This window comes from Anabrus simplex, chromosome 7, assembly GCF_040414725.1.
Source record: "Anabrus simplex isolate iqAnaSimp1 chromosome 7, ASM4041472v1, whole genome shotgun sequence".
NCBI lineage: Eukaryota > Metazoa > Arthropoda > Insecta > Orthoptera > Tettigoniidae > Anabrus > Anabrus simplex.
The window spans coordinates 334,830,627-334,844,030 of record NC_090271.1 but is presented as its reverse complement, the minus strand read 5'-3'; the positions used below and the strand labels follow the sequence as shown (position 1 = coordinate 334,844,030).

General features: G+C 36.9%; 1 protein-coding gene across 3 annotated transcripts in view; it reads left to right on the top strand.

Moving 5' to 3' along the window:
* Positions 1-13,404, top strand: part of LOC136877621 (P2R1A-PPP2R2A-interacting phosphatase regulator 1) — a 157,372-nt gene that overhangs the window by 86,775 nt on the left and 57,193 nt on the right. For all 3 annotated transcript variants that reach the window (XR_010860785.2, XM_067151802.2, XM_067151803.2), the window contains exon 4: positions 12,991-13,190. Coding sequence is in view for 2 of the 3 variants with exons in the window: in XM_067151802.2 (XP_067007903.1) it covers positions 12,991-13,190 (200 nt within the window). In the remaining variant the exon portion in view is untranslated. The remainder of the gene's footprint in view (positions 1-12,990; positions 13,191-13,404) is intronic.

The window sequence follows — 13,404 nt, the reverse complement described above, 5'->3', positions numbered from 1 at the left end:
TTGAAGTGTTTATGAGGCATTTATGAACACACAGTACAATCTACAAGGCTTAGGAAATTAAAGAAGAGCGATAATCTGTCTTGACGTCGCCTAGGAAACAGTCTTGAACTTCCGCGAGTGGGGGTTACTGTGTCGTTCGTAAACATGGCGGGATTGAATACTGCGAACATTGAAACTGAGCTGAATATAGGCAATGAAAGTGACACAGAATCGTTGAGTAGGGGTGGAGGTGAATTTTTAGTGAGGGATTAATGTATCAACGAAGATAATTTTAGTGATAACAGTGATGTAAGTGAAAAACGGATATCGAGATTTCGGACCTGATTGCGATGCCGCGGCATTTCAGTTAACACAAATATTTCGTTTCGTTACTCCGAATGATTATACGGATGATGTTGAATCTGACCATAATTTCGAAAGAGTATTACGAGAAATATGTTATTTTTGACATGTGTTAGGAGACAAACTATTCAGTCAGATATCCACTTGCATGTATATCAATGCAGCATTCAAACAGGCACATTCTTGAAACATAGATACAGAATGTGAAGACAGTAGCTCAGGGGAAATAGAAGCTGATATACAGTATATATTCCACTTCCAGAATCACGCGGTTATTGGTTTAGAAGGATTCGTACAACATGAGAATGTGACAAATAGAGCCTACCTTTGTGTCGAGTACCACAATTAGCGGAGGAGGAGGTTTGAACCAACGACCTTATGACTCAATGAATACGGAAATGGATGTAATGGTATGTTTTCTAATATTATTGAAAATTTGAATACATTGTGATCAACAATTTTTATTATATTTAACTTTATCTGAAACAGTGTGCTCTACTTCAATTTTTCCTAAATAATAGGTTGAAATCTGGTGATAAGCGGACTAAAAATGTGGGCGGGAAAGGGTTAATTTATCTATGCGACGATAATATACCGGTATTACTCATGCCTAGTGGTCTGGTTCTAATGTTTTATTTATGGTAGCTGCGAGTGTTATTGGTTGTGGAATGATGGAAATTTGTGGTTCACTGTTTTGACTGAACTGTATGAACATTAATTTTTGATTTAATTATTATGGCGACTGAAGGGAAATGTGTTGCCATCATGTTTCTGCTTTGTTCATGGATTTGATATTTGGGTGAACGTGTGGGTTAGGGTGTCCCTTAAAAGGGCAATTTTTTTTTTACCATTTATTGAAACGCATACCCGGTTATTGTGTTTATTAGTCTAATAGTTACCCAAGTACAGAATTTTAACTTCCTACATTAATTTTAACCCATGCCGACGGGGCCTAAAAGTTTTAGAAAGTAGCTGTTTAAAGGGTCCCTTAAATGAAGTTGTAGAGGATCACTTAAAAAAATTATTTTAGAGAAATATAAATAAAAACAGAAATTTATATAATGCTCTTCTTGTAACAAAAAGATACAATTTTTATAGTTATTCATTTGGATACTTCCTCTTCAAAGTTTCTTTTTTACAGTCTGGGTAAATTTTTCTGTGTTCTTGCACACAATGTAATAAGAACTGCTTCTGTTCTTCATCTGCGGTAATCAAAACATGAAAGTCTGTCATTAGTTTAACAGCTCTTTCAGCTGTGTCATTAACTGCTTTTGAGGTAGAAACCTTATTTTTAGCTTCCACAAACGCCACGTTGTCTTTCCATGAAGATACAATTTCTTGAAGGAAACCGCTGTCAAGTTTCAGTCGTGAAAATAAATCTTTACTCTTGACAGAAACAAAATCACTCAAAGATTTCCCTGAAACAAGATTTTAAAAAATACTTGTAGTGCCTATAAATAAAACAAGTAAGTTCTAAATTAAATACCAGATTAAACACTACTAATCTACTACGTACCATATAGAGAGCCAGACATCTCTTCTTTCGATGGAACATATCTCTTTCCGGAATCACCAAAGTTTTCTTTTTGTAAATTTTCTACAATGTTTCCTTTAGTCTGTTCATCAACTTCATTATCAAAAATTGAAAGGATGGCTGTTTCCTCTGACAAGTACCACAAGTGTTGACTGAACTTGTTTAAAGCCAATGCGGCTTTACTTTCTCGTAATCCTTTAAGGTCTTTAACAAAAATCTTGATTCGGTGCTTTTATCGCCAAACTACATCCAAGCCAGGGCTTCACATAAACTGCCACAATGAATAAACAAACATCTTGTAAAGCTTGTTTGTCCTTAGCGCTCATTTTAAACTGGGACTTCAGTAAACACATTTTTATGGAGTAAATAGCTCTTGCCATCCATCGTGCTTGATGCATTGCACCAGGAGGTCTGATTTTTATTTTATTTTTAATGTCTCCACCCAGAAAAACAATAGCGAGCTCATCGATAATCATCTTGTACAGTCGATTTTGCCAGCTCATTGTTAAAGAAACGTCTCCAATTCAATAATATTTGCCTCACAGAGATGTTGTTGGACAAAATCAGTGCACGGTTTGATGGCACTAGGATTAATATTCTTCTAGTTGTCTCTAAACTTTTTGAACAGTGGAATATCAGGACTGCTAGTTTGTTGGATCTCTGATTCCAGCACACTTTTGAGCACCAGTTCGTAAATATGATGGCGGCAAGGAAAGAGTAACAAATCTCTTTCTAGTTTTTTCTCTAAAAGCACACAAGCTCCGTTCGAGCGTCCTGTATTAGATGTTGTTGTATCACAGCACATTATTTGTACCTTATCATCCAGGTTCCAGTCATGAAGGGCATTTGACACTGCTTTCACTTGCTCTTTTGCCGGAAGGGTTGTCTAACTTCGGCACAGCAAGTAATTGTTCTTCCTCGTCATATGAAATAATAATTGGTAGGCGTTCTTCTTTAGAACTTCTTACGTCCAGAGCAGGTAACAATTTTCCATCCCAATGAACAGTAAGTACTTTGGGCACGTTATTCTGAAAATCGGATTTAATGGATCTCGCTCTATCTATTCTCATTTGTGTTCGAATGCGTTGAATAGAAGATTTGTTGATCGGGCAATTGTCAGAACTAAGACCAAGTGCTTCTACTCTTCTGTGATGCTTAGTTGACATCTGTCTAAAGTTGCAACTAATTTAGATGTGATAAAATCTTTTCTTCATCTTCTTGTAGCTAAACAACTTACAGATTGAGATGTGGATGGCAGAGATTCTTCCAGGCTTTCTTCAGAGCTTGTGGATTGTTCTTCTACGTCTTCATGTGTATCAAAAGTCTGTAAAGTTGCAGATTTCAATGAGCTTGCAGAAGGCATTTGCTTCAGTCTCTTTTTATCTTCTGTGAGTTTTCTCAGCCTGGCCCTTTCTTCAATATCAGCCAACTTTTTGTCAACACCCGCTAGGTACCCCGGCTCTCTTTGCTTTTTGCAAAAATATTTTTATCTCCTTCGATTTTTATTCTTTCAAGAGATCAACATGTGCGATATCGAATAAATTATCTAATTCAAGTTGAAAGTTCTCTTCGCGGCGCCTATGTAAATCCTGAATCTTCTTGCTATATTTTTGCAGTTCTCGCCAGACCTGATAAAGATCCACTAACTTCTTAACACAATTAGGCACAGCTCTGGTAGGTATTATAGCCTTTTCCCAGAATATATTGCACTCCTGAATGACAAGATTTGCGCTTTCACTAACAGTCAACTTAACCTCACGTATGTTGAAAAATAGAACTGCGAGAACTTGACGATTAGATGGTAATTTTGCGCCTGTTATTTGGTGATTTACTTCACCAACCAAGAAAATGGTTTTTTTTTTTTTAATTGTTCCTTAGTTCCACTGACATCTTCAAAATATAAAACAATCCGTGATAGCTACCCGATAAGCGAAAACTAAGTGACAATAACATTGAGAGTGCGCCACTCTTGTGACGCAACTTGTATGGACATGTTTGCGCGCGAGTCAGCACGGGTTGCACTGTTCCAAATAAGGAAAAAAATTGTTTTTGGGTGTTTTTGCCCAAATGAATAAAACAATAACCTATGCGTTGCAAAATTAAAACTTTGAAAAATAAGACACATCCCAGTGTGGGTGTGTGAAAGATTTTAAGCGGTCTGGATTTCCTTGATTTGTTTATGTGCTCCTTGCTTTATTATATTTGGTATGTTTTGCCATTTAAATGCTTTTTTCTTCATGAATATTTCGCTTTTGGTTTATTGTTTATTTTATTTCAAGGTAGCTATGGCAACAAGTTTATCTATCAGTGAACCACTTCCTAGCAGTTGCTCTTGCGTGCTTTTACCCTCTGCCCCTGTATTTACGCCAGCATTATTATTTTTCTTTGCGTACTTGAGATTTCCTTGGGGATTGTTACAGAAGGTCCTATGTTTGCTTGTATAAAAAAAGAAAAGGAATGATGATTTATTGAGAAGTCAAGTCAGTAGAAAAGGAAAAAAGGGTTCACATTTTATTGGGTTAGAGTACCATAAACGAAAACTGTCCTGTAACGTATTAATTTGATTGCAGTTGGACCGGTATTGTTTGTTCGGTCTGAGTAATGTCGAACTGTTTGGAGATACTGATCGATGTGAGTAATGTCCGTTTATACTGTTACTGTCTTTAATATTTTACGAGGGCCACAGGCAGTTTTTAAATGATTATGAATGAATTATTCTTTTTATTTTACTTCTTGTTGAAGTTATTCATAATGCGGGTCCAACTGCGGACTGTTATTCTGTTTTGCTCTGGTGAAGTCCGACTAGAAACATTTTGCTAATTCGTTACCACTGCGTGTAAATCTATTCTACGTTTTTCTTTTTTCCCCGTGTGTGCTCTGGGATGTTTTGGTGCTGGGCTGTGAGAGGGTGGTTCAATTTATATGGCATGTTTCCATGGCTGGATGACCTTCTTGATGCCAATCTCAGTTCAGGAGCTAATGTCAGTGAAATAAATGAAGGTGAAAGAAATTGGCTGTGGTCTATGAATTGGAACTGTCCTGGCATTTGGCTGGAAATGAAAATGGGAAACTACAGGATAGCTGACTGTGAGGTTTGAACCCACACTTCTCTTGAATGCGGAGATTGGCTCCATTGCCATCTTGCATTAACGTGGCCATTTTGCGGTTTATTGTTGTCTGCATCAAAGAAATTACATTATTCATATTCTTAATACAGTGAATATTTACAGCTGCAAAGAACATAAATGTGATGAGGTCAAATCAAACAGCAGATAAATGAGTGATTCCTTATACCCTCCCCACTCTGGTCGAATGACTGCCCCTTCTCACAGTTCCGTTTTCCAGCATCTTTTCTCTTTACGTCTCCATTTCTGACTTTTGGCGACGTTTGCTGAGTTCAGCGAACTTCATGGAAGTGAGATATTCGTTCGTCTATGTATTCCCTAAAATGTCCACTAACTTCTGGTGTTTTTTTAAACTTATTCTTAGGTTGGTTTTAACTTCAGGTTTGGGTCTCATGGAAAGTGGTGGTGAGGTGTATGTAGGTTTGTATCTCGGTGACCCTGTTTCCATTGTTTGGATCTTTCCATATCCACCCTAATGTGACAGTGGAGTTGATTCAAAGAGTTGCTTTTTCCCTTTGAAACCTAGTCTCTTAATGCAAAACAAGAGCTAAAAGGTTTCCACCTATTCAGTACTCATTTATTGTAACCTAAAAAGGTTACATACAGTATATTTGAAACTAGTTTCGGTCTTGCTAGAGACCATCATCAGTCAAAATTATAAAGTTAAGACACGGCATAAATTATAATAGATAAAATTTATAAAATAAGAGTGTGTTGTTGTCATCCGATGCAAGACAAGGAAAGAGTTGAATGATAAACACTCATTATGATCATATTTGTTCTAGTGTAAGTTGGAATTATTTTCAACGTTTTCTTCTAATTTGAAGAATGCACTTCTTAAAAGACTAGTTTAAAGACATAAAATATTAATACTTGCAGAATCTTCTTGAATTCTGTTCAGTTGAAATAAGAGTGAACATAATAATGTTGATGGTAAAGTGTTGAGATGTTTATTTGTTTTCAATGTGGATCTTTGAAAAAGTTGAAAGAGCAAAAGCAAGGAAATAGAATAGAGCTGAGTTGTAGTGGGAGGAGGAAAAGAAGGGAGGTATATTGTAGCCTAAGGTGGGGCTGAGGGATGTGGAATGATGGTTGATTTCTGGAGGAAATTTGGAGAAAATTAATAGAAAAGGGGGTTTAGATTACTTAATTTCTTTTTATTGAAAATGGGAATTAATAGATCAGATAAAGATTTTGGTTTATCTGATATCTTGATAAAGTTGAAATTGGGATTAAAATATTGATCCAGGTGGGTGCAACATTTTGAAAGATATTGAGCAGAGAGCCCTTATTAACCATTTTTAAGATTATCATATCGTTATCAATATTCGTGAATTTATTGTTTGAATCCATCATATATTTTCCTATAGATGAAAATCTATTATATTTACTTAAATTTACATGTTCTAAGTACCTCGTGTCAAAGTTTCTACCTTCTTGGCCGATATAGGGTGCTGCATTTAAGCATATAAACACCTTATCTATATAATTTATTATTATTATTATTATTATTATTATTATTATTATTATTATTATTATTATTATTATTATTATTATTATTATTATTATTATTAATTGAGCTTATGTTGTGTAGAATTGATGCATTATTATTGTCTGTTTTAAAATATATTTTTATATCATGTTTTTTGAAAATGTTAGAAATCTGGTGTATCTGTCGATTATTAAAAGTGAAAGTGAAAGGTTTTATTAGTTTTTTCTTCTTTAGTGATGGTAGTGGAAAGTCGATATTTGACTTTATTTATTATTCCTTCAGTGAAATGTTTATCATATCTGTTGGTCTTGGCTATGTTTCTGATGGTGTTTAATTCATGTATAACATCTCTTTTTAACATTGGGGTATTGAATGCACGATGGACCATGCTCTAGTATGCAGCACGTTTGTGGACTTGTGGATGTGAAGAGCCTTGATGAATGGTGTTTATGGTTTGTCTATGAAACTCACCTTGAATCTACCAAGTTACTCTGTCTCAATCCCAATGGAATCTCTTTCACTCACACATTGAAGCATGAACTTTTCCTTGATAAGAACATTTTAACATTCATAACATCATTCTTGCTTCAATTTTAAATGTTTTTAAGTATAGGTTTGTTGTAACACGATTTCGAATCGATTCTGCACTGCCTGCTCATGCACAATAACTCGACGGGTGTTCCAGCATAATTGAGAATCGGTTCCAAACTCCCAGCTTGCTGTTCCAACATAATTCCAACAAATAGGGAATTCCCATTGTCTTTAGTATATCCCCAGAAATCTGATCAATTCCAGTCGCTTTTCTAGTTTTTAACTTTTGTATCTTATTGTAAATGTCATTGTTATCATATGTAAATTTTATTACTTCTTTGGCCTTAGTCTCCTCCTCTATCTTGACATTATCCTTGTAACCAACAATCTTTACATACTGCTGACTGAATACTTCTGCCTTTTGAAGATCCTCACATACACACTCCCCTTGTTCATTAATTATTCCTTGAATGTCCTTCTTGGAACCTGTTTCTGCCTTAAAATACCTATACATACCCTTCCATTTTTCACTAAAATTCGTATGACTGCCAATTATGCTTGCCATCATATTATCCTTAGCTGCCTTCTTTGCTAGATTCAATTTTCTAGTAAGTTCCTTCAATTTCTCCTTACTTCCACAGCCATTTCTAACTCTATTTCTTTCCAGTGTGCACCTCCTTCTTAGTCTCTTTATTTCTCTATTATAATAAGGTGGGTCTTTACCGATTCCTTACCACCCTTAAAGGTACAAACCTGTTTCCGCATTCCTCAACAATTTCTTTAAACCCATCCCAGAGTCTGTTTACATTTATATTTACCGTTTTCCACCGATCATAGTTACTTTTTAGAAACAGCCTCATGCCTGCTTTATCAGCCGTATGGTACTGCCTAACAGTCCTACTTTTAAGACCTTCCTTTCTATCACATTTATTTTTAACTACCACAAAAACAGCTTCATGATCACTAATACCATCTATTACTTCAGTTTCCCTATAGAGCTCATCTGGTTTTATCAGCACGACATCCAGGATATTTTTCCCTCTGGTTGGTTCCATCACTTTCTGAATCAGATGTCCTTCCCATATTAACTTATTTGCCATTTGTTGGTCATGCTTCCTGTCGTTCGCATTTCCTTCCCAATTGACATCTGGCAAATTCAGATCTCCCGCTACAATCACATTTCTTTCCATGTCGTTTCCCACATAGCTGACTATCCTATCAAATAATTCCGAATCCGCGTCAGTGCTACCCTTTCCCGATCTGTACACTCCAAATATATCAAGTTGCCTATTATCTTTAGAAATGAGCCTTACACCTAGAATTTCATGTGTCTCGTTTTTAACTTTTTCGTAGCTTACAAATTCTTCTTTCACCAGAATGAACACTCCGCCTCCCACCCTTCCTATCCTATCTCTACGATACACACTCCAGTGCCGTGAGAAAATTTCTGCATCCATTATATCATTTCTCAGCCATGATTCAACTCCTATTACAATATCTGGTGAATATATATCTATTAAATTACTTAATTCTATTCCTTTCCTTACAATACTTCTACAGTTCAACACTAACAATTTTATGTCATCCCTGCTTGATTTCCAGTTCCCTGTTCCCTTATCACCGCTCCCTAGGCCATCCCGTTTCCCTGAATGTACCTCCCTATTACCCTTCCAAACAAATTTCCTACCTTATACGTACCACTGCGGTTTAAATGAAGGCCATCTGAGCGCAGATCCCTATCTCCTATCCACCCATTAGGATCTAGAAATTTCACTCCCAGTTTCCCACATACCCACTCCATAGTCTCATTTAAATCCCCAATCACCCTCCAGTCAGTATCCCTTCTACACAGTATTCCACTAATAACAATCTCCGCTTTCTTAAACTTCACCCGTGCTGCAGATACTCTGAAACAAAACAAAGAGACATATTGTGAAAATTTGTCGAAGCTGAATATGAACAGCTGGGAAGAGCAAAAAGTCAATGTTTAAAGCAGCTGAAGGTTTGGGGAATCCAGCGAGGAAACGAAAACACAGGTGGTGGAATGAAAAGTGTGATGAAGCTGTGGACAGAAGACTACAAGCACAGAAGAGGAAAAATGGGAAACTTTCAGGAAAGAGAGGAAGAAAACAGCAGAGGTCATACAATCAGAGAAAAGAAATTATGATAGAAGTAGGTTGTATAAGTTAGAAGATGATTTTCGATAGAACAGCACTCATGCATTTTACAAAACCTTCAAAGAGGAACTACAGGGATACCAGCCTTCAAGTTTGTGTTTCAAATGGGAGGATGGTAGTGTAGTAACGAACAACAAAGAAAATTAACGTAAATAAATAAATTAATACTGGATTAAAGCCACTATGTTTATTTAATGAAGCCGAGCTTTCAGCCAAATTGCTTCATTAAATAAACATAGTGGCTTTAATCCAGTATTCATTTATTTATTTACATTAATACTATGAGCCACGAAAACCTACGTTCATTACTTAACTAAGAAAATTGTCAATTTCTCGCAGATTACTTCAAAATGTTGCTGAATTGTGCAGAACCTGTTGAAAGATTGGATGCGAAATATCTATCTCAGGATAACCAAGATTCCAAGCCACCGAGTCTAGAAGAGATCAAGGAAATAATAAATGAGCTTAAAAACAACAAAGCACCACGTGAAGATGGAATTATTGCAGAAATGTGGAAGTTCGGAGGAGAAACTGCAGTAAAAGCAATCCACACCGTCATAGGAGTCGTCTGGAGAGATGAAAAGATCTCCAATGATTGGGAGTGTGTTCTTATACACCCACTTCACAAGAAAGGTCTCCAGACAAACATCAATAACTATAGAGGCATCTCTTTACTCCCAATCACATATAAAATACTCTCTAAAGTACTTATGAGAAGAGTTGAACAACAAGCAGACCATCTCATTGGTGAGTACCAAGCTGGATTTAGAAAAGGAAGATCATGTGCAGAACAAATGTTTAACCTGAAGAGCATTCTCAAAATAAGTGCTTTGAGAAGCCAGAACACCATGTTAATATTTGTTTATTTTAAGAAAGCGTATAATTCAATTGACAGGCAGACATGTCATGTCCTAGAGGAATTCGGAATTGACAGGAAAATAAGAATGTTAATAAAACAAACCCTGACAGAAACTTTCTCAAAAGTCAAATTCTTCGGTGAAATTTCTGAACTATTTGAAATAAAAACGGGAGTCAGACAAGGGGACTACCTATCACCAATTCTCTTTAACATTGTTCTAGAAAAAAATCATTAGAACCTGGGAAAAAGCTTTGGAAGTGAAAGGAATAAGGGGAATACATTTAGGAAGGAAGGGACAGAACTTAGAAATTAAGTGTTTGGCTTTCGCAGATGATCTTGCCCTCTTGACTCACAACTGAGAAAATGCCCAAATGATGCTGAATACTCTACATGAGATCGCTGAGAAAACGGGTCTCAAAGTCTCATATGAGAAGACAGAATACATGGTTTATGGACATCATGGGGAGAGAGACACTTAGAAATGAAGCATGGGACTGTAAAAAGAACAGAAATTTAAATATCTAGGGGAATGAATAGAACCTAACGGATTGGATAAAGAGGTGAATAGGGCAAGAATTAGAAAACTAGAATTAGCTTACAGGTTAACCCACCGGGCGAGTTGGCCGTGCGCGTAGAGGCACGCGGCTGTGAGCTTGCATCCGGGAGATCGTGGGTTCGAATCCCACTGTCGGCAGCCCTGAAGATGGTTTTCCGTGGTTTCCCATTTTCACACCAGGCAAATGCTGGGGCTGTACCTTAATTAAGGCCACGGCCGCTTCCTTCCAAATCCTAGGCCTTTCCTATCCCATCGTCGCTGTAAGACCTATCTGTGTCGGTGCGACGTAAAGCCTGTAGCAAAAAAAAAACAGAACAGGTTAACCCAGAACAGATACAACAAAAGAGCAATATCATACAAGGTAAAATTTAGACACTACAGCACAGTGGTAAAGCCAGAGGGTCTCTATGCTTCAGAGAGCCTGACAATGAATAAAAAGGGTGAGCTTCAAGAACTCGGCGGTTGGGGGGGGGGGGGGGGGGAGAGGAGAATCTTAATGAAAATTTTAGGACCACAGAAAAATGCTGATGGGGAGTGGAGGAATAGAAAAAAATGATGCTCTCTACAAATACACTGAAAAAATCACTGTCACCATGCGAACACGAAGGCTAAAATTCTATGGGCATCTAGAAAGAATGGATGAGAAACAGCTAAGAAAATATTCAAGTACATCACTAGACTGAAAGCTTCGACAAAGTGGGTAGAGGAGGTAAAAAGAGATGCAATAGAAAGTGGACTTACAATGGATATGATTCACAACAGAAAAGAATTTAGAAGCTGAATGGACAGCATCAAAACATTCTGGGAGAAACCCCCAAAATTGGTCATATCTGAGAAGGAAAGGAAGATTAGAAGTGAAAGGATGAAGGGGTTCTTGAAGAAGAAGAAGAAGAAGAAGAAGAAGAAGAAGAAGAAGAAGAAGAAGAAGAAGAAGAAGAAGAAGAAGAAGAAGAAGAAGAAGAAGAAGAAGAAGAAGAAGACGACTTAGGTTCAATGCTGTTCATAGGCAGACAAAGTCGGGAACGAGAAGAAGAAGCAAACACATTATCAGTATACCTCCGTCCAAGCTAGTATTGCGATTTGCTGAGCTTATTTTGTTGTAATGCGCTCGGCTCCGATAAATATCTCAGTTTTGGCTATACAGCGCCAGGTAGGGATGTGTATCTGAGAATTTGCATTCGGGAGATAGTGTGTTCAAACCCAACTGTCAGCAACCCTGAAGATGGTTGTCCATGGTTTCTCATTTTCATACCAAGCAAATGCTGTACCTTCATTAAGGCCACGGCTGCTACCTTAAAACAAAAAGAAAAGGGATTTGGCCTTCTGTAAATCCTCACATGTACACTTGTCTTGTCCATTAATTATTTGGACTGTCCTTCCTGGAACCTGTTTATGAAGATTCCACCGAGATATAAACTCGGATTGCAGGATTCAGGGTCCAGAGTGCTAAGCATTAGGCCTACACCACAGTTGCTTATCCAGTCAAGTATGTCTATGTCCACATGCTCTGCTCACGTGGTTTGGACTCTTTATTAAAACAGAGTTAATAAAAAGAATGAGTGATCATAGCACAGATATGCTAAAAATTAACATTGAAGCAAGAGGAGAGAAAAGAGAAGGGAACTTAAGATGTATGATGTCATGAGACAGGCACAGAAGCAGTAAGTTCTTACTTTGCAAAAAAAATGCAGAATTGCTATTGGGAGGACTCAAAAATACAATTCTGGAAGGGGAAAGTGTGTTTCTGCCGACTGTGATGGGTAGGATTATGTTGGATTAACATGCCATGTTAAACTTGTATATTTGTATTTTGAACATCCACTCTAAAATAATCTTTATTTATTATAAAAATAAAAATTGCAGTATTAATATTGGAATGTATTACACTTAGAGAACCCACCATCAGTTAAATCCATCGCTGCTTATAGTTTACAATTACAGTAATGCCAAATAAATTATTAGTTTTTCCACCTGTCTCTCGATGACGCTAATTACGCACAGAACAATTCTATTTCCGTTCTAACACTCTGTATAACAAACTGGTCTGAACAGAAATCGGTTAGCCCTTGCACGTTCACAGTTGGTATCTCTTCTGAATGCGTTCCGAACTGTGTGTTGGAACAAACCTTATGATATGTATATGTCAAATTTTAGCAATCTACTGAATCCAATTAGGATCAAAACATGCATGGATGTGACAAATGTGAAATTTAAGTTTAAGATTATTACCAACAGAGAATGCGAAATGAAAGTAGTTGAGGATTTGTAAAAGTGCATTTAAGAAAGTTTGGTATGGCTACCTATAAATGAAGAGGTGTGTATTAAAGCTGAGAACAGTGCTGCTCTACCACATGTGATCATTTTTGGGTTTCAGTCGGACAGTTCTGAGAATAGACGGCCTGGTCCAGGACTCTATGACCAATTACATCTAAATCTTCCCGCTTGTCCTCCTGCTTGTACTTCACCTTCACCAACACCTTCTCCAACCAGACTTACTCGACAGTGTTTCTCTCCAGGGATTCAAATGACATGGAAAAGTACGCTTTCTCCAAGTCCTACAAGGACTTTTCCAAGGTGAGTTAGTTTTTATTACCCATTAATATTGTATTGTATTATCCAATAATATTAGGTTTTAGTAACTCCCAGATATTGATCATCATTTCATATTAAGATAAGTGTTCCTGTTTCTTCAAACTTAACATTTTTCTTGTTTGACATTGTGAACATGTTTTTTTCTTTTTTTAAATTCAGATATTTCACTCCTAGCTGCAGATACGTGTCATTGAAG